General features: G+C 44.0%; 1 protein-coding gene across 1 annotated transcript in view; it reads left to right on the forward strand.

The window, feature by feature from the left end:
- Positions 1-8475: 8475 nt before the first annotated feature.
- NIPAL2 (NIPA like domain containing 2) overlaps positions 8476-26386 on the forward strand; it is a 68859-nt gene continuing 50948 nt past the window's right edge. The window contains exons 1-3 of the mRNA XM_018556157.1: positions 8476-8756; positions 21297-21365; positions 25578-25749. Coding sequence (XP_018411659.1) covers positions 8670-8756; positions 21297-21365; positions 25578-25749 — 328 coding nt within the window. The 5' untranslated portion in view covers positions 8476-8669. The remainder of the gene's footprint in view (positions 8757-21296; positions 21366-25577; positions 25750-26386) is intronic.

Here is a 26386-nt window from a genome sequence, read left to right on the forward strand (position 1 = left end):
ACGCGTAGCCAAACCTTTCATCCCACGGACCGCAGTGTCCATCACCTTCACATTAGTCCCCCACAAACATTTTATTCACGATCGCAGATCTATCACATTACGGATCTACAGCCGCATCCCTGCTCCCGTTCAGCCGACGAGTGACAGCCTGGCCAGTTGAACTCTCATTGCACCTGACGGTGAGTGCCACGTTTACCAGCGGAATTCACTTGTCCCCACGGACCCCCCAGGCACAACTACTACCAAGGAACATCTATGAACTGCCTATTAACGATGTAGCCCGTTCACTATACCCACAAGGACCGGCGAAACTTACAGCTGAGCGATCCATACAGCCTTCACTCCACAACTGCGAGACCTTATCTTGTCCTCCAAAACAGTGAGTTTTCAGTCAAACATTGCTCTTAAAGTTTCTATCCCCACCACCCCAGAAAATTCCCAGGGTTGTAGCGCTTCTTTCCACCCTCCTTTTTCTCATATATCATCAATAACGTCTTTTTAACATCCTGATTGAACAGCCACACTAATAGTACAAACCTTGGTGGTCCAGTGATTTCATTTCACGTATTTGCAATACAGCAGAGCCAAGTCAGCAGCCCCAATTAACTCTTCAACTTTGTCAAGGTCTCACTCACACCTGCTGATTGCACAGAGGAAGACTGTTGAGATCATTCTTCTGCTCTCCCCTACTGTAAGCATGTTCACAATGCTATACTGACAGTATTGTGCAAAGCTGTGTACAGAATTACAGAAAACATAATCAGACCCTCATGCTAGTTGTGTTTAAAACGCTTTCTTTTACTTAATAAAAGGATGCTTTAGATTTTTCCCTAAGCTCAGTGCAAACCTGTGGGAAAACCAGTGACCCAATCAGCACAAATTATGTAAAATACAGAAAGCCTTTGGAAATCTGATGCCATTCTTGCAAGGAAGCAGCATCTGAATGATGGGAATATTATTAAAAAATCATAGCAGGCTGCCAAGGGGGTCATTTTTAATAACTTGAGCAACATTTTTTTTACAATAAAATGCAAAATTGGGGGTTTCCTTCAAGCTGACTGAAGGGAAATGGATACATAATAAAATCTAAATGCCTACATAATATAAAATACATCACATAAATATCTAAATAATATATTTTTTGCTCAGTGAATATAACATTAGCCAGAAGGCCCTTGGACAAACAATAAGAACTCCTATTTAGAGATTTACATGGTTATTAAACAACTTTCTTGTGCTCAGCAATCCCCTTTAAGCAATAATAATTGTTTACAGATGTACTAATGTCCATTTACATTACAAATGTACTCCAGGCAGGGCGGTGCTGTTGCAAGTAATGTGTGTTTGACAATATTGGGTTTACAGCCAACTGTGTACCCTTTACTGTAAAACAAAATAAACGTGAACGTATAAGTCATTTGTCTTCCTATCTAGAAAGTCACGCCAATTTCTAATCTACAAAACAGGAGTGTAGTTTCTCTTTCTTACTTGCTGAAAGCCTCTGGTGGCCTTATTTTAAAAAATGAGGCTGAATAATTTCTGTGACTGTAATCAGAGCTAGTAGGTTGATTAGAACTGAAAGATCCTACTAAGTTCAAGTAAATAAATTATAGCATGGCACTGAGATGCTTGAGCACCCTGCGTCAACACACTGTGGGTTGAAAACCAAATCACAGAGGCTCTAAATATATCACACAGATTGTGTTGAAAGTGACACTAATCTCAGAAGTTAAACCATAAAAATGCATTCAAGAACCTTAACTATTAACAAAACTGTATCTTATTTAAATATCACTCAGCTGTAGATCCTCAATTCATCTCTGAATTGGTGGTGACACTGTCCTTCCTTCTGGAGGGGGGCTACTTTTGTTCCCCATGGTCCCTGTGTGTGTTGTAAAGTAGCCTTTGTGATGGACTACAATCTGAAATACAAATTAGTAAACTAAACCTGAGATTGTAGTCCAAGTGAGCTTGGAGCGGTGACTACACAATGATATGGCGTCAGCTGTCAGTGGGAAAAAAAAACCCCAAAGGCCTTGAAGGTCAGTAGAAAGAAAAAATTGATTGTGGTCAGTTGGTGAAAAAATTTATCATCGCCAACTTCAATAAGAGGAAGAATATCCAGTATTTGCATAAAATCTGAAAAGTTCCCCCCCTTTACAAACACTGGCGATCAATGAAGGCCCATTCACACTAGGGTGCCTGTTTGGGGTCAGTGTTGTTTTTCCACCTCCCCTCCTAAAGTGATTAATTGGTGGTCAGTGGAATCCCCCCCCCTGCCCACCTCTAAAAGCAATGGTGTTCAATGGTGGTTCCCCCCTCCCTCCCTGGAAATCATTGGTGTTTAGTGGTCAATGGTAGTTTCCCTTCGTGAAAAGTATTGGTGCTCAACCCACCTCTCGTCTGCACTGTGTTTCATATTGTTGCCTGTGCAGTAAGGTCACCTCCTTCCTGATTTCCTGGGACAACCCCTGTAACCAAACCATGGGATTTGTATGTGGGTGGGGTGAGATTGTGGGGTAAGATTGTTGAAGGCCCCATTGTCCTCAGCAAGTGGGCATGCTGCAGTGCCTGTGCAAGGACCACATGATTCAGGCCATGAAGGAAAGATACCATAACTGGTTGGCCACCATTTTGGATCCCCAATACAAGGGGATAATGCCAGACCTCATCCTGTCATCCCAGGGGAGCCGGAAATAAACCATTTGGAAGATCACAGACAGCATCTAAACCACATGATCTTGGAATATCTGGGTCAAGAGTGGATATGGACACAGGGCTGGATTTCCCACAAGGCCAACCAAGGGCCGGCCTTGGGGCAGCAGGGAGTAGAGGGGCAGCAGGTGTGTTAAATTCCTATCTCCCGATGCCCGGGACATGCAGTTACGGGCGACGGGCGGGTAGTTGTTTTCTACATTTAGCCCTGCTTTGGGCAAGCAGAGCTAAATGTACAGTGGGGAAGCTGTACCCTTTTTGGGAAGCAATGATATTGGCGATGTCGCTGAGATCACTTGTATGCAGCATTTTCCATGAGAAGTGACACAATGGGCTAATGGATCTCTCTATTTAAGCTCAGCCTGCCTGTCTCCAAATTGCTGGATTGTCGTTCAGCTCCCCTGTGTTCCTTGCTTTGTATTGTCAGACTTCTGACCCAGATTTGCTATTTGACCATTCTTGTCTGCAGCCTGCCCCTTGACCTTGCCTCTGCCTCATCCCTTGTACCTTGCCTGCCCGACTGATGTGACCTTGGCTCGTTTCACCTTCATTACGGATCTTGCCCTGCTCTGCAATCAGCATCTGGACTCCAGCTTGCACGGTGTTATCACCAGCATCCGTGCCACTCGCTGTCTGCTTGGACTCTCATCCCCAACTTAGAGTCCTCGGGACACGAGGTGCAAGGGAGTCCTCCTCACACATTTGGTCTCCAACCAGGTACATGACTGGGGGTTAGCGGGTATGGGACGCATTGAGGAACCTGGCCTTGGGGCAGCAGGTAGAGTAAATCCGGCCCTGTATGGACACCCTTCAAATGAAGGACTTTTGGGTGGCCAGGCTGGACCACTGACCGCAGCTGCTGGCCTGCCCTGTGCCCAGTGAGCCCTGCCCCCCTCCCTTTTTTATAGGCTTACCACCAATTTACTGTTTAACCTAATTTGTGCCTGTGAACTAGGGCTGTCTGTCCTAGCAAAGGCTAAAGATCTTGTTACATGTTAATGAGAGGAAAGGGTTTCTATTTTTCTGTTGAGACATAATGTTCTGTCTCTTGGATATTGTACAGATGAGCTTTAAAAGCCTGCTATACAAACATATCTAAATGGTTAGAATTTGTTTTCTTTTAGATATGCTGTGTGAATGGGAACACATAACGAGCATTTGGAAGTGTTTTCTCAAATCTGACTGCAAAAGCGATACAAAGACTTCTTTGAATGTTTTCCCTAACCCAGCCTAGAGGAGGGGCAATTATGGAGGGTAGAATTACAGGGTGATTTTGGGTCTACATAGAGACAGTAGGGGTAGAGTTGTCACATTTTCTTCAAGCCAAACCCGAACACTCTAGCGCCTCGCAGCAATTGTTTTGTAGAGTATACACTATGCATATATTTTGTGAAGATCCTTTGTTTCATTCCTTGCATGAGCGTCTAATAGCTAAATGTCTTATATTGCTTTGAGTGATATGCCCTATTGCACATAATAAATGCCCACAAAAGATGCCAGAGGTTACCTGTGGCACAAATCATAATATTAAGAAAGTGACCTTAAAGCATTAGTTTGTGACCTGTCCCTTTAAGAAAAAGTATCGGTAATTGGTATCTGCGAGTACTTGATCAAAAGTATCGGTACTCGTACTCGGTCTTAAAAAAGTGGTATCGGTGCATCCCTAATATATATTATACCTGTTAGTCGGAGAGTGGGGCGGCGCCGGCGGATTAGTCCCAGTCCCATATAGTGCGTGGTTTAGCCGTAGGATGATTATCTTCCTCTTTCCCTCTGATGTCACTTCCTCCCAGCGCTTAGCACTGCCACGGAGAAGAGGAAGAGGGAGGGACTATTAGGCACAGATCAGCGAGAGCCGGCAACTGACAGCGCCGGCGTCCAATGTTTGCAGTATGCGGCTTACTTAGGGAGCCACAGTCCGGTTTGAATAATGTGTCCGGGCGTCAGGTTGGCTGAAACCCGGGCACAGGATTCCAAACCCGGACTGTCCGGGTGAATCCCGAACGGGTGGCAACCCTTAGTAGTGGGCCGTAAGCACGTTGGTATTGAATGACAGAATTCCCTCCTCCATTTACAGAACTTGATGCATTGTGGCATAATAGTAAGAGTAAGGCCCCGTTCCCACTGCACGATATGCAAATCGTGCGTTTGTCGCGCGATTTGCATATTGCGCGACATCGCGAGATTTGCCGCGTGATATCGCATTCAATCTTGCATTGAGCAAGCTTGAATCGCGGCTAAATCCGCTCCAAAAAGGGTCCTGCTGTAGCGACACACGACCCGTGACAGCAGGACCCTTTGCCCCATTGAAATGCATTGGAGTGCGATATCGTGCGGTAATTTGCAGCGACATCGCGGGAATTACCGCGCGATAAATCGCTCAATGTGAACTGGGCTTAAGATAGGTTCTGTGAATGGCAGTGAAAGCAGAGGGGGGTGCGGGCCAGCTGTGAAACATTTCACAATAGTTGCTGACTCCTCTCATAGCGCTTCTGAGTTTAATATTCGCAAATATATTATTTTGTTTATATTATTCTTTGCAAACAACTGTTCAAACATCATAGTCTGAATAGATTTATCTGTGTAGACTAGTGATGTGAAACTCTCCTCAGCAGTTGACAGTGCTCACCCAAGAAACTAACGGCATTGTGATAACTGGTGATGGTATTTAGCACAGCTTTGTTAGAAGTCACTGTTCAAGAGTACCTGTCATGTCTCTGTTGGAGTGTGTTGTGGTGAGCTGCACTTCAAGTGCTATTGTTTCCTGTGTAGAAGTGCATTGCATTCATTTTGAATGAACTGCCTAACTCAACTTTCTGCAATATGATGATAGTCTTGAGAACTTGATGTGAGTCCCACATCTGGCACCTTCCCTTTAAGAGAAACCGGTACTGAGACAAATATGGGAGCTGCCATTGCTGGCCTTTTTCTAATAATACTAGTCTGTCTGTGTTTTTTAATTTTAAGGACAAGCTAGGACAGGGTCAACTCATACATGGGAGTGAATCAGTTGACTAATGTTATGGGTCTCTGGAAGCAAGAACGGGACCAATGGTGTCAACTATTAACTTGGGTAATACTAATGTACATCTGTAAAAAGAATCACCACTGGGCAGCTGGAACCTGCATTTATTTTCACTTTGGCTTAAAGTGTACTGAGCACTAGAGGGCACTACTACAGAACATTACAATGTATGTAAGATGAAACTACTTACTGCAAAGCAACAAAGTATTAAAATAGACTTACAACTATATAAAGCAAATCCAGTAGTGACCCTGTACCTCACTTGACAATTTGAATCAAGAACTGACATACAAGAGGAAACTTCAGAATTTCTGTGGCTACTCACATGTGCCCTTTGCGGGCTATGTAGTAAGGAGAATTTGCTTAGCTGTCATAGTAATGTAGATTTATTTTCTGCTCACCCTTCCCAGATCTGAAATGAATGCAAGTGCACATTAACTGGTGTTCTTTGGATACTGGCATGCCTGGCTATGACTCTGGTATGGATTTTGAGGGGAACTAATTTTTTGAGGGGTTGTGTGGAGTCCCCCTTTAAAAAAATCATACTAGGCCTCTATCTAGGATAAGGGTCTGGTATAGATTTAGGAGGGTAGCCCATGCGGGTTTTTTTTTTTGCCTGGGATCCCCCTCAAGGATAAGGGTCGGGGGGGACGGGGGTCCTACTTTTTTTTCTTTCTGAAATATCACTTTTGCTTGTGTACAGGCTTGGACGCAGACAGGATACGGCTGTGCGCGGAGCTGTATGTGCCGGCCTTTTCTCATCTGAATGAGGCCTTTAACACAGCCCTGAACACACAGAGGGGAATTTATTAAAACTGGAGTGGTTGCCCATAGTAACCAATCAGCGTCTATCTTTCATTTTAAAAGCTTAACTGAACAAACTGAAACTACAAGCATATTGGTTACTAACGGCAACTGCTCCAGTTTTAATAAATCCCACCTCATACTATCTGTGTTGGGGGTTGTGCATGTGTTGTTGCAAGTCCTAAGCATACCTGCATACAGTCATTGACCTCTGTAGTAGGCTGTACACAGCACCCGTGGCTCCCTGGTGGAGGGAAATATACTAGAATTTACATTGTACAGCCACAGGCAGCTTTGTGCATGAGCCCATAGAATATTTTGTCACCTCTTACTTTTATAGTAAACTCCTCCATGGGGATTGGTAGATTCCGGATAAATGTAGTTTCTGGTTGCTTGAGAGTTATTATTAAAAAATAGGTTTAACTAATGCCATACCCCATACTATACCATACCATAACCTCTGTATTGACTTCATATTGATATTGAAATGCAGGAATCAAAAGCACATAAAGACAAATAAACAGCCCCGATGCTGGCGACGTACACAGTACGTCGTCAGTCACGAACGGGTTAAGACAAATCGATACAAAATTATTTTCAGGTTAATACATGCCGCAGGTCAGCAAAACAGTGAGTACACAGGGGATTTTTTTTCTGGTTAGATGAGAGTTCTGGTTAGTTGAATACGGATAACTGAGAGTTTACTGTACAGTGGTACAATTCGTTTCACGAACAGGAGTTTGGCAAAGTTCTGCTTCCGTTCACGAACTCTGCATCGGGTGACAAACACAACCGCAGCCATCTTCCCCGCTCTGACACGTGGTCGTGACTTCCTCGAGTCAAGATCGTGGTCTGATCACAGTTTGATTCGGTTCACGACCAGAATTGTGGAATGAATTATGTTCGTGAACCGAGGTACCACTGTATTTATAAAGCACTGCCAGTTTACACAGAGCTTTACATATTACACATTCTCATCAGTCCCTACCCTCAAGGAGCTTACAATCTAATCAGGGCCGGTGCTAGGATTTGTGCCTATACAGGCAAGGTGCATTTTTGCGCCCCCCTCCCCGACCCTGACCCCCTGTAAAAACAGGGCATTTTGACAAGTACTTGTACTTGTCAAAATGCCCCGATGTTTGCGCTATGTTTTTTTTTTCCACTTACCTTCGGTGCGGTAGAGCAGCGGCGAGTCAGCGCTGGTCCGGTGGGAGGAGCTCCAGGTGGGGTCCTAATTTAGCTGGCCGGCGACTGCCTGAGGTGCCGCGCGTGTCGGGATCCTCAGGCAGTCGCCGGCCAGCTAAATTAGGACCCCACCTGGAGCTCCTCCCACTGGACCAGCGCAGACTTGCCGCTGCTCTCCTGCGGCCGCCTGACTTGCCTTGCGGTAGCGCCGGGCCTGAATCTAATATCCCTATTTCACATGCATACATAGAGGGCCAATTTACCTCCAAGCATGTCTATGGAGTGTGGGGACCAGAGTAACAGAAGGAAAACCAGGAGAGAACATGCAAACTCCTTGCAGGTAGTGTCCTGAGTGGTATTTGAACCAGGAACCCAGTGATTTAAGGCAGAAGTTCTACCCACTAAGACACTCTGCTGCTCATCATAAAATGACATCTCTTTCATACGTGACAACAGAGCAATTTCTAGAGCCACATATAAAGGTAATGAGAATAAAATAAAAATGTAGCCATCTAATACTCAGTGCAAGCTCTTTATTCCCCGGGGGGTTCCTCCTGCATAGTATAAGAAATACATTGTAGATTCTGATCATTGCAGACACAACACCTGCGAACTACAACACACAGTCACTGGAAGCCTTTGTCCGGGTCTGCGGCTGAGCCAGGCTGACAAGTGTCATCTATGGGGCTGGCTGCAATGAATACAGGAGTGTGGCACTGGAGATTAGCACACACACACCCTCTGGAGTAGGAAGTGATCGCACACTGGGAATTTCTCTTGCCAGCAAAGCTAGTGCCTCTGTGCACCAGCTGTGATCCTTCACACCCAGCCAGGGTCTAGTGGCAGCCCTGAGCAAACTGATGCCAACTTTCTGTAAACAGCCAATCAGTCCGTCCCTTTGCCCCTCTCTGATTAAGGGGAAGTGGACATTAGGGGCCCAATGGCTTCCCTACTTGACAACCTAACATCGGGGGAACCCCATGACAATAGTACGGAAATATCCAGCCTCTGGGATGGCTCAAACAAGGTAAGTGACAAGCGCCTGGCTTTAATTTTCACTTTCTTGGTGTTGTAGCTGTTTATAAAACTTTTTGTGAATCTTTGTAACTTTTTGTATCATTGCTCCTAAAGCTGATGCCATATTGGCGAGTCGGATGCTGGGGAATAATCGCCAGAATCAGGGTGGCTGCTAGTCCCTATGGAATTGCTCTTTCGCTAGCAGAGCCAACAAGGCGTTGCTAGCGATCAAGATTCGGCAACGTTCAGGGCCAGCGAGGGAGCAATTCCATAGAGGTAAGTGGAAGGCTCTCGTGTGACTCTGGCACTGGAAATGCGTCAGTTGCCCATGTGATATCAGCCTCATTGTATTATTGCCTTCGTTTTTATTAAATGTCTGCGCAAAAGTAATAATAACCATGTATAACTAGTCACAAACCAGCTGGGGAGGGCTGCACGGCTAAAACATAGGTTCACTGCTACATGCACACCTCCTGCAGTTGCAGTGCATTTTAGATGTGTTTTATGTGCGTTTATTATTTATCCGTACGGCGGTTGCGATTTTGAAAATGAGCAGAAAGTAGAATTTATTTTAGGCTAACCCAACACATCTGTGATAATGTGAATTATAACTCATGGTCATGTGTTGGCGTTCATTCCGAATGCCACCCGAGTGCACATATATAGTAAAAGCAAACGCCTGTGCTATAGCGCACCACAACCCATTGACCCTCAGTCAGCGCTTGCCTCCTCCCCCTCCACTCTGGCTGTGGAATGGGCCTCGGCATCCTCATGTCTAATGCAAGTCAATGGATGTGGATAAGACGTGATGATGTCAGCAGTCCTTAAACCACTAGAGCCCAGGGAAGAAGAAGCTTTGGGGACTGGTGTAGCAGCCTGGCGAAACCGAGGATCAGCTGAGTCTATCTGCTTTTTTTGATTTGGCACCAATGATATTTTCATAATCGGGGGAAGCGCAGTGGTCTGCCTGCTGAAAATTTATTTTGTCTACTGTCTTTTGAAGGACCATTTTGTCACTTGAACCTGTTGAAATGTTATTTTGGATAACAGATACCTCATATATAAAGGAATATTTGCATACTCGCCAATTCTTTGTTTTCAGGCAACTAGTTTATTTTGTAGAAGTTGTTTTCAGCAATGACAGCCTGCATGGAAGGTGCACTTTAATTAGCCAGCTGTGGGTCCCCTGAATATGGAAGCCATTCAGAACCGCCTTACAGCTCATTGGGCCCATAGGGATCCGTAAGAAATACAGACGTTTCCAGGGCACCTAGTATAGAGTCGAAGCTGATCTTTAAATTATGCCAACACAAGTTTTATTCCAACTGGGCATCTCTGTCTAGCTGGGATTTATAGTTCTATCACAACTACCCAGTAACAGCTTGTATAAGGCCGATATGTGGAGGCTCAGACTATGGGAAGAGTTCAGATCACACAGTGACATCGTGGTCAAGCTGTGCTTGCTCTTGTAGATCCATTCATTGTTCTTTATCTCCCGTGTCCCATACATTGAACTCTGTGTTGGTGTTGATGGAGTTAAGGACAGGACAAAAGGCATTTTGTAAGATGGGCTGTTTATTGCTTGTGCCTGGGGCCAAATTAATTTCCATGCAATCTGTAGGAGCATAAGAGCTCATTGTTGTGCAGATAGTGGCCTGCCTCTCACAGTGGTCATAATCCTTTTGAAGGCCTGATCTGTGTTTTGTTCCTGTCTCCTCTAGAATATATGAAACTAATCACAGACCTTGAGGAAGGTCTGTCTGTGCAGACAAAAATTTATCTTAAATAAACAATGCAAATGTATCTTGTGTTTGTGATTCCAGATGTCAATATTTGCAATAGATAAAAAAAAAAAAAAGTTTGCAATGGAAAACAATAAGGGCCCATCTATGGAAGTTAAAGTTGTTCATATTTGGAGTGTAGGATTACTGGGTCAGCAAAGTGACCAAAGCTGGGGATACATGTTTCTCTTTTTTGTGGGCTGAATGAAAAAAATTGAACAGATTTCTCCCTTAACGTTTACGGGAATTTGATGGATGGATCCCCCACTGTTGGAATCCCCCCGCTGTCAGAATACCCGAATGGAGTTAGCAGCTGACTGGCCCAGAATTTTCCAATCGGCTCCTTCGATCAGCTGATTGAGGGATGCCAGGCGGAAGGGTGCCAACAGTGGCACACACTGTGCGAATTTTGGCCAGTTCTTGAGGAACCAGACAAAATTTTTCCCGCGTTTTCTCTACTTGCTATAGGGCAGGAGTAGGCAAGCTTGGCACTCCTGCTGTTGTGGAACTACAAGTCCCATGAGATGTCCTCTGTCCCCCTGCTGCCCTGTGGGCCTCGTCCTCTGTCCCCCTGCTGCCCTGTGGGCCTCGTCCTCTGTCCCCCTGCTGCCCTGTGGGCCTTGTCCTCTGTCCCTCTATTAAATTTGCAATAAACTGTAAAATCAGATTGTACAATCTCTGTATGACTTCCTTCCCATCTACCAGACCTATATTTAAGGACAGACCGAAACAATCCATTCACTTTGTATCAAATCAGACAGGCCCTTGCATTATATAGTTGATGGTAGATATAAGGGCCCATTTATACCTAAGTGTAGCATTAATCGCAAGATGGATGCCATTCATTTTTTTTTTTACCGCACCGCATGGTATTGCGCTTCTACGTGTTGCAGCGCATGGCAGCCAGGAGGTGGGTTGGGCTGCCATTCAAACGAATGTCAACAAAACGCACCTAGCGCATGGTAACATATGCTAGGTGCGCTGTGCAGCAGTGTGCTTTAATCACACAGTGTAGTGCAATTAACGCAATGCCTAGGTTTGAGGGGGCCCTAAAGGAGATTGTGCAATCAGTTTGTATAGTGTATGGCCAGCTTTAGAAAGTCTGTCATTATTTAACTGCTCTGTGTCTCCACTAGGGAGATTTTAACTTACTTGTTATCTTGGACCCACCACCTGGACAGAACGTGAGGGAATCTTCCCAGTGGAAAACCTAACAGAGGTTCTAACTCTTTAAATCACTATCTGTTATTTGTATTGCCGTCTGTGTCCTCATTGAGAGACCCTCATTGAGAGACCTCACTCACTTCCCAGTCTGTCTGACACTCCTTCAGTAGACGGGGGATCTCCCCAACAATGACAGCAGCAAACACCTTTATAGAGGTGCACTCTATCCAACTAAACAATTTTGGTTAGATTGTGGTCTAATTCCGCTGCACATGACTGGAGGATTGAGATGAGCACGGTTATGTCGGGCCCAAAATCTTTCTTGGTAATATGTAATATCTGGAGACCTTTGTACAGCCTCCTCCCTCCAGGCCCTCTTACAATGTTTATTCTGTACTCTCTAAAAAGGAGAAACATCTTTTCAGAAGATGTTCGTAGCTTTACAGGAGATGTTACTGCTTGGGGCATCTTTCACAACCCCATGTGGTTTCCTCAGCTTTGTTATGCATTTTAATTCAATTTACTGCAGGTAACTTAAACACAAACACCAGTGGCGGAAAAGTTCGATAATCTCACCTTCCCTCGGCATCCGTAGTGCAGGGGGTGAAATTGTCATCCGGTCGGCAAGAATTGGCTGAGTATGTAAAACTCCACAAGGAGATGGTGCTGCTCATTGGAAGGTCATCTTCTCAGTGAGATTTGGGCTACTCAATATGCCTCCAGATCTTGCAAGTATTGTAGGAGGATGCCATTACTCTACATCTGGGTACATACAGGCCAAAAATTGGCAGAAATTGGCAGAAATTCGATCCATGGGTAGCACACTCTCCTCGACAAAAGTCGATCATAAGAATTTCATAGTATCATATTTTGTTGTTCAGTCTCGCAGGCTGCACACAAAAAAAGATATGTGCGTGTGTACCCAGCTTATAGTAGGAGACAAGGATCCCAGGAGATATGAGCAGTACCTTTTAATTTAGGATTATTTTTTTAGCCTGACAGGGTCACTTTAAACACAGGTCTTAAAGGTCAACTGATTGCAGAACTTTTTTTAGTTTTGGATATAGTGGAGATGGATCAGAACAGTGTTTCTTAACCTTTTTTGAGTCCCAACACAATTTTAGGCTCTGCAAAATCTTGTCGCATGCCAGTCTAAGGCCCCGTTCACCGTGTGTCGCGTTCATTTCAATGCTTGTCGCACTTGAGCTGTGAGCTTCACACAGTTTTCGACCACACGTTTGTGCATGTTTGACACGGGCAAAAACGCAAGTTTTAATGGCTGCATTTTGGGTGCCGTTAAAGGAGAACTATGGGGGTCAGTGTTTTTCCCCATAGTTCTCCTCAGGGTAACGGGAGGACACAAACTAGCGTCCTTCCCTTACCCTAAGCTCAGTATACCGCCAGCTACAGCTCACGGTATACTGAGACGCCGCAGCGGTATATAAGCCGACGTAGATGACGGGATCCGCCCAGCTGCGTGAGTGACAGCTGGCTCTGCCAATCTAGAGGCAGAGCCAGCTGTACCCGCCCCCTCCCCCGTCTGTTCCGCCAGTCAGCGCTGGCAGATCGGAGAGGGGAAACCAGCCCTCCCCCTGTCAAGGCAGAGAACCGTGACAGGATCGAGAGTGTTCGCTCACCTCCCAATCTACTGAGCCAACCTGTGACAGTCTCAATGTCACAGATCGGCTAGAACTATGAGGTGAGTGGAAATCACTCATCTCATAGGTAACCTTTAAGTAATGGCACCACAAGCACATTGCACAACTTTTTTTTTTCTTTTACAAGCTGCACCGTAACGTGTGAGAGCATCATAGCTCTCAGCAAAGTATGCTGTGCAGGCCGCATGCCAACCATATCATTGGTTGCCAGAGAGGGAGCCAGCTTCCTGCAGGGTACCCGACGGACTCCTAGCAACCAATGATATCTGTCTCTAAAGGTGCTGTCGGCAGTTAAAGTTTAAAACTATGGCCACCGACAGCATCTGTAGCAGTGGATGATGTCCTTGGTTGCTAAGATTCAGTCGGGTGCCTTGTGCCCGCTGGCTCTCTTGCTACAGTGGAAATGGACACCTCAGGCGGCAGTAAATTTTGGTGGAATTGTTGGATCCATTTTGCCACGGCACCCCTGATAAACTCAGGCAGTACAGCATCGTGCTGCAGCACTTCCTTCCGGATAAGAATAACTGTCAGGTTTTCTCTGCTGGCTGAGTCCCTGTTAAGCTGCCCATACACCTTACAACCATTGCACGACTTTTGTTGTGCGATGGTTGTAAGGTGATTAAAATTTCATACCATCTGACCATCTGGGATAGGCAGATCGTACTTGCGATCGTCGCAAACCCTCCCCGCCGAGGGGAGGGCTTCCGATGATTGCAGTGCTGAGGGGGCAGTGTGCGCTTACGCAAAGCGGCCCGTGCGGCATTCGTCTTCCGAGCACGCCACCAACCAGCCGAAAATCGTATGATTTTCGGCAGGTTTTCCAGCGTGCCCGGAAGACGAAAGTCGTGCGACCTTACAGTAGAAGCGGTCGCACACTGTCCATACACCTGCCGATTATCGTACGATCGCGGGATCACCCGCCATTATCGTACGATAATCGGCAGGTGTATGGGCACCTTTAGGGACATTCACTCTCACCTGTCCTGGTGACTACTATCACTGAAAGTTAAAGAAAATCCCAAATTTTGGGTTGTCACCAGAACCGTAATCGATGGGAAATCTTCAAATGGGGACAGTTCTGGTGACCCTTCTGACCACCAGGAATTTCGATATGTGACCAAATGTAATGTTCCACCCTGAATCTCGGTGCAACATGAAACATGGCTTTAAAAGTAGAATTTAGCCATTAAACAAATATCTTAATGAGAATGGTAAACCAGCTGTTCACAGGCTTCAGCGCTGCCACATAGAAAATGTTTTGTGTTCAATTATTTATTAGGCATTTTGTAAACAAGTGTAATTGCAAATACAACCAGAGAGGAGTTCTTGTTTTCTGTTGCAAATGCCATAAACCATTTGAATTGTATTTCTTTCTGCATGGGCTGACTTCGGGTGCTCACCTTCCAAAGTCCCTACAGAACCTTCCAACTTTCTATCGAAATCCTTACAGTGGGTGGCCCTGCCGGCTCAATAAAACTCCATGAGTATTCAACTTTGGGGAGAAATTTTTTTGATCAAACAGTGGCTGCAGCCAATCAGATGTTCATGTATTCTGACAACAATCAGGTGCTGCTGTGTAGTATGGATGGAGGAATCTGTTAGCTTGAATTAAAAAAAATTACTAGTGTATGACCAGCTTAAAGAACAACTCCAGGAATGTTATAATGTATTTGCATGCAAAAATTTAATAAACAGAATTTTTCAAAAAAAAAAAAAAGAACAACTCCAGGAATTTTTTTTATTAACCCTTGCAGTCGGGCTATCCCCACATTGTTTTTGTCTAAGGACTAAAAAGGTTATACTCCCCTGATCCTGGGAGCCAGCCAGCTGTCACAGTGCGCCCTCCAGCTTCTCTCCTCCTGCACCGCAGCAATGGTATGTCCCTTTGATTCCTCATACGCTACACACTGTGTATAGAACATGATGACTGAGGGACCTTTGATCGCTACAGTCTAAAGCTGGCCACACACTTATAGATTATCTGCAGATTTTCTATGGTCAGATGGAAAAAGTGCAACAGATTCCTCCCTCCATCTACGCTGCACTGTGTGGATGGAGGAATCTCCCGCTGGGTCAAGCTTCAGTATCTTGCTAGTCGACCCCGCTGGCTCTCCAAATACCTGAACAATGCCTGCAGCCAATCAGATTATTCAGGTAATTTGAGAGCCAGCAGGGCCGACTAGCAAGATACTGAAGCTTGGCCCAGCGGGAGATTCCTCCATCCACACAGTGCAGCGTAGATGGAGGGAGGAATCTGTTGCACTTTTTCCATCTGAACATAGAAAATCTGCAGATAATCTATAGGTGTGTGGCCAGCTTTAGATCAGTCCCTGGAGAGAGACTTCAGGGACCGGTCTAACAACAAGCCAGCTCGGGGGATCGGGTGAGTATACATTTTTATTTTTTATTTTAGTCCCTAGATGAAAATGAGCAGGTAACTCTTGCAGTTGAGGGGTAGCCCCACTGTAAGGGTTATTTTTTCCCTGGAGTTGTTCTTTAAAAACTTTACAGAATTTCTTGAATCCGCCAACATGTCAGGTACCATCACCCTAGGCAATCGGTTCCTATAGCCCAAACGTTTTTGTGTGTGTGTGTGTGTGATTGGCGTGAGAAGAGTAAATTATATAGGTTATAGTTTTTAGTGCTGTTGGTAACCCCAGAGATATTTCAGCTCACTTCCTGTCTGGAACAAGGAGACACAGATATTTATAATGACCTGACAGCTGTTCTAACCCTTCCCCATGTTACTAAAAAAGTGTTTTGTTTCTGATCTCAACAGCATCTGTGAGGACTACAAATAAAATCCAGAGTGGTTGCATCTGTTCTCCACACTTTGCAATACGAAAAAAAACAGTTTTTGGATTAGGCTTAGGGCCTGTTCACAGCATCCTATGCATTCACGGCACACACTATTGCATGCATTATTTAATGTGATTGCACCGCACTGGGATGCAGGGAATTGCAGTTCCCCGTGTTCGGGCGATCGGACTGCAGGTGCAAGGCGTGTCTGAGGTGCCATTCACATGAAGGGCAGCACCACGCCCCCTTCCACCCCAGAATGCGGGGAGGCTTTGTTTATGCGATCCAAGGCATTCATGGAATGGAACCATGCTGTAAACGCATTGGATGGTGTGAACAGGCCCTTAAGTGTAGTTCCACTTTTGCAGTCAAATTTGAGAAAAACCTCTCTATATGCTTGTTATGTGTATCTATTCACACAGCATACCCAAATATAATGTTAAAACACATTTCTTACCTTTTTTAGCTGTTTGGTGAAGGCGTTTGTGCGGATGCCAGGCTACTCTGAGCAGTTTGAAAGTAGAGGTACAAACTGAGGGACAGACTGAGCTTCATCCTATTAATATAATTTACTTTGCACAACCCCCTCAACATTACATAGAGGAGGCTAGGTAGGATTTTTAAGCAAGTATAAAGAACTTAAAATGTAAGCAGCAATTGTTTAGGTTTTATTTTTTGTGCAATGTGAATGGGACCATACGCTGCCTGGCCAAAAAAAAGTCACCACCTGGATTTAGCTAAGGAAATAGGTATGAGGCTTCCATTGGATAATTACTGCAGTGATTAATATGTTTTATCTGGCAAGTGGCAACAAATGAACTCAGCTGTCTACCTGAATATACTGAATGACAAGATTTTCCATCAATGGACTTTTTCTTCTCTGATGGCTCGAACATATTCCAGGATGACAATGCCAGGATTCATGGGGCTCAAATTGTGAAAGAGTGGTTCAGGGAGCATGAGACCTTATTGTCACACATGGATTGGCCACCACAGAGTCCAGACCTTAACCCCACTGAGTATCTTTGGGATGTGCTGGAGAAAACATGCAGTGATCCGACTCTCCCATCATCACTACAAGATCTGGTGAAAAATGAACGCAACTCTGGAAATAAATGTTGTGACATTGCATAAGCTTATCAAAATGATGCCACGGCGAAGTACCTTTTTTCTGTAACACACGATGCGCGGCTGTTTTAGCCACAATCGTGTTCAGAAGCACAGGCAGAATCCCGGTGGGAAACCTTGCGATCCGCCCAGTGCGACTGGGGTGCACACCTGGGCGACTTCTGACCTCGTGGCAATTCACGCCTAGGCGTGCACCGGCCCTGAGCGGTTTGTAGTGCGACTTCCGCTCAAATATGAAGCTCAATGTAGCTTTTCCAATGCATTTCAATGGAGAAGTTCACATCTTGCAGCTCAATGTCGCCCGTAGCTTGTAGCAGAGGCTTGTCACTTGAACATGAGCTATTTTCCGGTGGATTTCAAGCATTTTGGCCCCCATAGACTTTAATAGACTGCCAAAAGAAGCGCTGCATAGTGCGACAAAACGTGCACTGTAGCTCAATGTCGATCAGCTCAAATCAGTGCTGAAAAAGCTTGTAGCTTTTTGGAAAATCTTTGTAGATTAGCATAACTTGAAAGACTTGTCTCCCAATGTGCTGCCTGGGGACACATTGTTCATATGCAATGACACGAGGTGTTTCTGGCTGTATATGCAGACTTATCTCTACAGGGTCTCTTCTCCTCCCATCCAGGTTACAGGATCCATTGATAATGATATATTCTCAACAACAAGGCAGACATTTACATGTATTCCATACGGTGTAATATGACTGTTTCCATTTCTTAGGAGAAAAGATGATCCCAGCCTATTGGGGAATTTCAGCATGTGGCTGGTATTTCCAAACCTCATAATCGTATGTTACTGGTCGTAAAATAACCCCTAAATGTGACAATTACCCCTAAATGTGACAATGCTTAGATCTGTCTGAACAAAATCTAGAGTTAACCATTGCTGAAGGCTAGTTGCCTATCTGTCATGCTGACCTCCTGGCTACTTTTTGAGCTGTTGACCTTGGGCCAGGGGGTGGCCAGGCAACTAGTATTTTCAGAATGAGAAGTCAGCAATAGCAACCTCCATGACTCAAAGGTTTTACTTTAAAGGATAACTAAACCCGCAACCAAAAATAAAACCATATATTGCGACTTACTGGTCCTTGGATGTGGTAGCTGCATTAGATTTCATTTATCAGAATTGGAACATATTCAGCACTTGCAGAAGATACCTGTTGATCTTGCCAGAAACGCAGCATCCTTGCCATTGCCTATGAATTGAACTGAAAGTACAAATCATTTTATCTTCATTTTGGAAATTTCTCCACAAGCCATGTCATGGAAAAAAGAAAAGGAAGATATGGGTGATAACCATGGCTCGCTCCTTAGAGACAGAGGTGTAAGTGAACATAGCCAGCCAGGGACATGAAGTGTGTTATTCTCGGGATTACCAGGTGAAATCTAGCTCTAATTGAATTTGGTCCTATTTGGAGGTGCCTCTTTACTTCTCAGGCCACAGAAAGTATACTGGTGCTTGATTCTACAATAATAGGATATCATCCCTCTTCAAAGGACATTTGGAAGCTCCATGAAAGGTTGTATGGCCTGGCTTTATCACTAGGATGTAATCATGTTAAAGTAGAGGTAAACCCCAACCGGATGACATTTAGTTTTCATTTTGCCCTATGTATCATAAACAATTACCATTTTTGACATAAAATCTTTGTTTTGCCTTTTTTATGTCCTTTGTTGCATCTCAACAGCTACATACTGTATACATGAACTCCACTAATGGGTGCATAGCATTTCTCAGGCTGGGTTTCCAGATGGTGACAACTAGTAATGAGGCTGAACTTGGTGCTAAACCTGGTTGTCAGAGTTTACCCAAGCCCCTTCAAAACTCTGACCCACTCCTTCCGACCCAATTAGTTGCAGAGGCCCTTTGTGACGTATACCTGCGGAGCAGGGAAGACATCCACTGCAACTGCCACCACTGATTAGGTCGGGAGGAGGGGGTGGTCATCACAGCTTTGAGCGGGCTTGGGTGAATCGAGTTCACACCAACCCCAGGCTTATCTCAAGTGACAACAGTGGGCCATGGCTGTGTAATATATGGCGCCACTGCTGCTGGTGACCTGGTGACAACACAGTGGCAGAATTGGGAGACATGGACAGAGCATTGCCACCCTATAACTGGAAGAGCCTGAACAAGGACCTACATAAGGATAACCCGGTATTACTTTAATGAAAGCTGCAGATTTGAAACATTTAGAAAATTCGTAATTACATTAACATGTTAAAGCACATATGTGATTCTAGCATTTGGGTTTACATTAATTGCAGGATACTACCATGTTTTGGGATGACATTTTACTAAGAAAGTAAGTTTGTAAACCAGTTAAATACTCACAGCTGGACCAGGATTGGTGGGAAGTAGAATCGGGGAGAATATTTCTATGAACTTGTGTGTAGCTAGACGGTATCATTTGCAATGTGTGCAGGCACCACCCTGGTGTTTGCATTGCTGTGTAAACACATTACAGTGTTCCTGGAGGTAAATCCCTAACAGTAAACTGTGTGAGTGAACTCTTCTGATCAGACAATGAGCTGTGCAGTGATGTCAGCTGCTTGCTAAATCGAAACATACAACGCACTCTGGTGAAAGTTTTCTTTTAAAGGGAATGTACAGTAGTTCTGTACATATTTTATTATACTATATTATATTGTTTTTATTATTATGTTTATTTAATAATATTATTTTAATGTTTTTCTATGGTCAGGACCAAAGGAATAAACATTAATTAGTAAATGTGTATATTCATTTATAGTCGTGCAGTAGGTATATACGTCTTGCATATGAATATGTAGTAATTTATCAAACCAGCAGGTGGAGTCCCAACTTGTTGAAATAAAGGCTGATGTTTACATAGATCAATACCCAAGGCCGTCTCTTTAATGATGCAGCTTGAGGCTGTTGCGTCAGGCGATATCTCTTTGGGTCATGTGAGGGGTAGACAGGCGAAGGGGCATGCTTGTTGTACAGTGGCCGCTCTCTTGCACAACGCCACCCCCTTTCTGGCCATAGCGTCCCAGGTTGCTAAGATCAGGACGGGGAGATGTGTAAGGGCCCAGCACCTCTCCCCACCTAGCTCTTAGCAACCTGGGACCCTCTGGCTGGCGTCCCACCCAGATCCTGGCTGGGCGGAACGCTCGCCAGAGTAGTCATCCACTGGCTGAAGATTGAGGCCACTATATTAAGAAGAGGAACAAGAGAAGATGGCAGTGCTTGGAGAACAATCTCCTTCTTCTCCTCCTTCCTCCTTCTCTTTTTTTTTTTAAACACCAAGCTAGGCTTCCACCACCAAAAGCCGATATCCCGGAGTCAATTCTTACCAGAAGGCAGGCACATCACATCAATGGTGTTGTTGATAGATTTGTTGTTTTATTTAGCTCATTCTGTGCTTACTTCTGTGGCTTTAAAGGAAATCTATCATCAAAGAAATATAAAGAGCTGCCATTGCTGACCTTGTAAAAGTGATAAAAATTGACTTTCTATGGCATCAGTGTGTGGCCCCCAAGTGTCAGTGCCCTTTCCTGGGACAATATAGTTGTCTGTTTTACCTTCTGAGCTCACATTCTACAGATATAGTGAGGATCACCCCATACATAACGTCCATAGTCACTGATCTGGAACAATTATGCAGAAAATAGTCAAAACTCCTGATCTGCACAATTATTTCAGGTCTGTGCCTCAAAGTATCAAAGCCATTGGATTGATGTGACGCGCCAGGCAACTAGCATTAATATATAAAGCTTAGCTTTATTAAGAACAGAACAGCACTGCATTTTCCCTGACAGATTTCCTTTAATTATTGTTACGTGTTTTATACTGCAATGGATTACAAATAAATAAACAGTTTGGATATGCAGTCAGTCCATGTCTACAGGCGCGCTGTCCAATATTTCAAAAGGTTTTAAAAAAAACATTCAGTATACCGAGAGTGGTCATTTTTGTGATTAATGGTCTGCTATGCTAATAAACTTTGTCTGCCTTTTAATAATCACATGTTTGTATTTTTCCATTCATTCCAGAATGAAATCCTTGGCATTATTTTATCAATTATTGGAAGTTTCCTAATAAGTATATCTCTTAATCTGCAGGTAAGGAATATTGCCTAAATACTCTTATCTGATTTTCTATTGTTACCTGTAAGAATACATTTTCTCAGATGGTTTAATGGCTGTTTCTAAATGGGACTTTAGCCAAGGCAGCTACTAAAGTGCCTGGGAAATGTGACATCGGGGACAAAGACTCCTGACATAAGCATCGCTTACTGTCCGTGTTATAGTTGATCTAAACCTCAACTGGACGCACCATGTATAATAAACAATTGACATGTTTTTTGCATGTACAACTGTTTTAACCTTTTTTTTTTTTTAATCCTTTGTTGCATCTCAGTTCCTCTGATTTCCTGCAACCTTATTTCAGCCACTTCCTGTTAAAGTTCGCTTTCCATGGTCTGCTGCTCTGAACCGGCTTCCTGATGGTGACAATGGAGGACCATGCCTACCCAATGTGTGTCAGCATGGCTTCTTGCAGTCCCCTCCAGGGGTGCATGTGACAGGGTAACAATGTAGGAGCACAATTGGGAGACAGTTGTCACCCTATAAAAGGAAGTGCCTGAAGAAGGACTTTCATGGCAGGATCACCAGGTTTGTTTTTTGGGGGGTTTTTTAAGCTGCGGCTTTAAAAAAATTGAAAACCAACTTTTAAAATGACATTAATATATGAAAGCATAAATGAGATTGGGTTTAGATGCACTTTAAGCTCTCATGGATGTTGGTGAGCAGTCAGGTGTGCCAACACAGACCAACTATTGTCTGTTCAAGCTGTTCAGAGATTTCATAGAGTCGTCCCTGGTGACATTACAGGATTACTTCTGTGATTTGATATCTGGTGACACAGCGAATGTGGAGATTTTAAAAACCAGTTCCTGTTTATCTGCAATTGTAAGGTTTACCTTTTTGTTATGCAGTGAAAGCTGTTTTAGAACTAGTTGGTCATGTGACTATATATGTGGGCTGTACAAGTTTTTGAAAATTTGGCACCCCAGATTTCCCACTGCCTCTACCCCATTGGTTGGACAATGCGGAATGTGGGTTCTTCTCACTTTATTTCTGTGGCTTTTAACAACCGAACTACTATTTCCACCAGGGGACCGTCCACTTTGCCCCAGAGCGCCTCTCTCCCCATTAAAGCCCCCAACAGCCCTTTAACCACCGTAGCTCCCCAGAAGCCCTCCAGCCCTCCCTTCCGTATCGCCTTTAGCCCCTATCCTCAGAGCCCCTAGGTCTCCTCTTTCCTTTAGAGCCCCCTCCTCAAGCCTTTCACCCCCTTCTCCCCACCTTCATCCCACTGCCATGGATATGAAGGCAGTCCCCCTTGCACTGACACCACCGACGCAATGCAATTTTTTTTTCCTCTCACTGACACACCAATGCAGCAACAATAATTTTTTTTACTCTTTCCAGATGTATTTTTTTTTTCTTTCCAATGACACCACAGACAGTGGCTTATTTTCCTCACACTTATGCTGGGAAATATTTTATTAGCTTTATGTTTATTGTGGTAGAGCATGTGCATTACTATTAAACTTTTCAATGTCCACTGCTTTTCAAAAGTTCTCAAGTTTGCCCATACCTATAAATCAAATATATTTTATGGGACTCCAGTGGGTAAAAAAGATGGCAATGGAGCCCAGTAAATGTTTTTGCAATAGAGTGTGCCTGCTATTCATGAAACATTTTCTTTTGCCCTGATTGGCCCAGTTATAGATTTGCGGTAACCCCCATTGCCTCTAGTGCGTCTGGCATTGGATAGTAAGCTCATTAAGGGCCAGGCACTGATGTAATTGGTTCTGTGTTTTCTCCGTAGCGCTGGAGAATTCATTAAATATACTGCATTGTATGTGTCCTCGTCTATCAATTAAAAGAATGCTGGGAGAAAACAGTCATCAAAGTGTGTCTACATATCGGATGGCACCGGGTGTGTCTGTAAAGATACAGGCATTCAGAGAGAAAATAAAGAAGAGACAAAGGTTGAAGCAATATTTTTTTGTAAATGTATGCTGAAATGGTACAGGCAAGGGAGATGTAGGACCTCCTGAGATCATAGCGCAATGGTTAGAATCCAAGGAAAAGTCAAATAGTTTCCAGCCAATGCATTGAGTAGGTAATTGATTCTCCCAATATCTGCCTTCATTAATATCGTGTTTATGGGCTATGAAGGATTTCTTGGTCTTAGCCTGTCGGTGATCAGATAGTAAACGGTTGGTGCGGTTTGCTGTCATACAGATAAATGAGCTGGTCTCTGTCACTCATGTTTCTGTAGATTTATGTCTTAAGACATTATTTCTGCCCAGACTTGTTGTTCTTGTTTATTTTTGAGGTGAGTTTCTAAAATCTTATTCTCCATTAGTGCTGACCTGAGGGCAATTACAGAAAGCATGACCATGGAGGAGAAAAAGGTGCAGCTTTTGGGCAGACAGCTGAAATTTACTGCAAGGGGATAAATGAAATAAGCTTTATCCTGGCCATTAATGACATTTTTGTGGTCTTTCAAACACTAGTGTTGTGGAGAACGTAAATTGCACCTTTTAACAGTTTGGGTTATTTTTTTTTTTTAGCTATATAAAAAATAGAGGTGCCCTATTTTTTTATTTTTTTTATGCAAGCTAACGAGCACTTTTGACCTCATGAATAATTCTGTAAATATCAGACGCCATTCATTTTTCTGTTACAAGATTATGGTGAGGTATTGAGGAGGCTCCAGAGGAAAGGGGAGGTGAAAGGCATAATGCAAAGGTTTTGAACAGAGCATAGAAGGTTCAGCACCTTTTTGGCTGTATGTCTGTGTGCCCCTTAAGGTGATTTCCCATCACTTTTATCATACTTTGACAAAGTACACAGACATCATTTAAGATCCTCACCAGGGCACTAAGCTCTCTCTACAGCACTAATCAGTTTTTTCTTTGATGCGTCTCCATGGTGGAGATTTTACCCTCAATTCCTGCCCAGTGACGGATAGACTGAAAGTAACGGAAAGCCTCCCTTATGGGACCATAGACCACAATAAAACCTGATAGAGTTCCCAGCCTTTCACGACTCTAGCCAGAACCAAACAAACAATATAGAGGTGGAATTGGTGTTTAAATAACATGAAGAAAATGTTCATTGTACATTTTGGAAAATACAAAACGCATGCAAGCCTTCCTTGCCTAGGTTTCGGCAGCACTGCGGCTCAGTGATCAGCACGGCTACTTTTACAAGCCAGAGTCTTGCATTCAATTTAATTAGCAGTCGTTTTATCTTAAGCAAACTGATCAGTAATAATGTGTGACTGGAAATAAGTCCATGTATTATAGATTTAATGGATGTTTGTAAATGGTTCTTAATCTGCAAAATACAAATGAGCTTTCCCTTAATTTAGAGCAGCAATTTTCCAGTCACACTGCTAAATAAACACTTGAAATACTGTTAACAGGGGTGTACCTAGCATAATCGCCACCCCAGGGGAGGGGGGGGGGTTGCTGGTGGTCACGTTCCAGGGGTGGAGGTGTATTGACAGGGTGCTGGTGGTGCATGCTAATGGCGCTCTGGCCAGTATCCTGGTGGTGCACCACCCAGCTCACTGATGTCACTGGTCGCCAGGAGGTGGGTGGGATGCCAGCCAGGGCATCCCAGGATTCTAAGATCTGGGAGAGGAGATGTGTATGGCCCTTACACATCTCCCCACCTGGCTCTTGGCAACCTTGGACACTCTGGCCAGAAAGGGCCAGAGCCCCCACATAACCCAAAGAGATACCACCTGAGGCAACAGCCTCTGTCTACCTCATTATAGGGACAATCCCGACTGCTAATGTGAACTTTTAGAATCTTCAAAGACATTTTAACAGCATTCAGCCATCTTTGTGATCCTTACTTCCCCCACACACACACTTCGTACCCAAGTTGGTGACACCTTTACAGGTTTACAACTTCCAGTGTCACCTTTCTACCTCTAGTCCAGTCTACTGAATTGACAATTATTCAGCATCATTGGGTGACACAGGAAGCTGAAAAGACTTAACAGGGAAATTCTGGAGTGTTTTTCCTGGTTGCGCATTGTGACAGAAGTGTCTGAATCAAAGACTGGCTGAACAGAATTACAAATAGTTTGCAGGTTAAACAATTCAACAAATGTATGTATTCATTGTATGTACTGTATGTATCTATGTAGGTATTTCAAATGTGTACTTTGCTACTGGTCTGGATTTCTGCATTAGGAACAGTAAAATGTGTTCACTGTTGATGAAGCTGATTATTCTATTTCAGAAATACACACATGTACGATTAGCGCAACAGCAGAATCCCATCCCATATTACAGAAGCAAGCTCTGGTGGTGTGGAATCTTACTAATGGGAATTGGTGAACTGGGCAACTTTGCTGCTTATGGCTTTGCCCCAGCAACACTCATCGCCCCTTTAGGATGTGTCGCTGTTATAGGTAAGTCACCCTATTCTAATTTTTAGTTAATTTTGTACTATTTTCATAAAATTGCTACTCAACAAACAAAAGTTTTGGCATTATTAGATACACTTTAATTGAAAAGCATTGAGCAATTGTCACCTTGAAGAAGGGACCCTGCGTGGCCGGAAGCATTGGCTAATTGACGCTTATGACATGTTTCTTCAATTAATGCTTCCTTAATTCTGTTCACAACTAATAATAAAAAAAGAAATTACCCAATACATTTGTTTTCAGGTCTCGTTCACACGGGCGCCCAAGGTGTTTTTACTGCTTTCCCAACTGCCCACCTAAAATTTAACATAGCTGTCACTCATGCTTGTGCACATGCTTTATGTCGTGACCCTGGGAAATTTTAAACATCATGTCACTTTTGGTAGGTCATGCTGTTTGCCTTACGTGACAATTGCAATCAATAGAACTGCGCTGGGCACATGGTTGTGGAGCGTTACTGCGAAAGAAAATCCCCATTAAATTAAAGCATTCAGGAGGTGGCAGTACTGCCTCCTGATTGTTGGACCGCCGCTGCTCTTCCACAGTGGATGGCTTTTCAGAGGGGCGGCAGAGCATACCTGAATGAGGCCTTAACCGAAATTAAATATAGTTCTGTATCTGC

Source organism: Nanorana parkeri, unplaced genomic scaffold (genome assembly GCF_000935625.1).
Source record: "Nanorana parkeri isolate BGI_ZX_2015 unplaced genomic scaffold, ASM93562v1 scaffold226, whole genome shotgun sequence".
NCBI lineage: Eukaryota > Metazoa > Chordata > Amphibia > Anura > Dicroglossidae > Nanorana > Nanorana parkeri.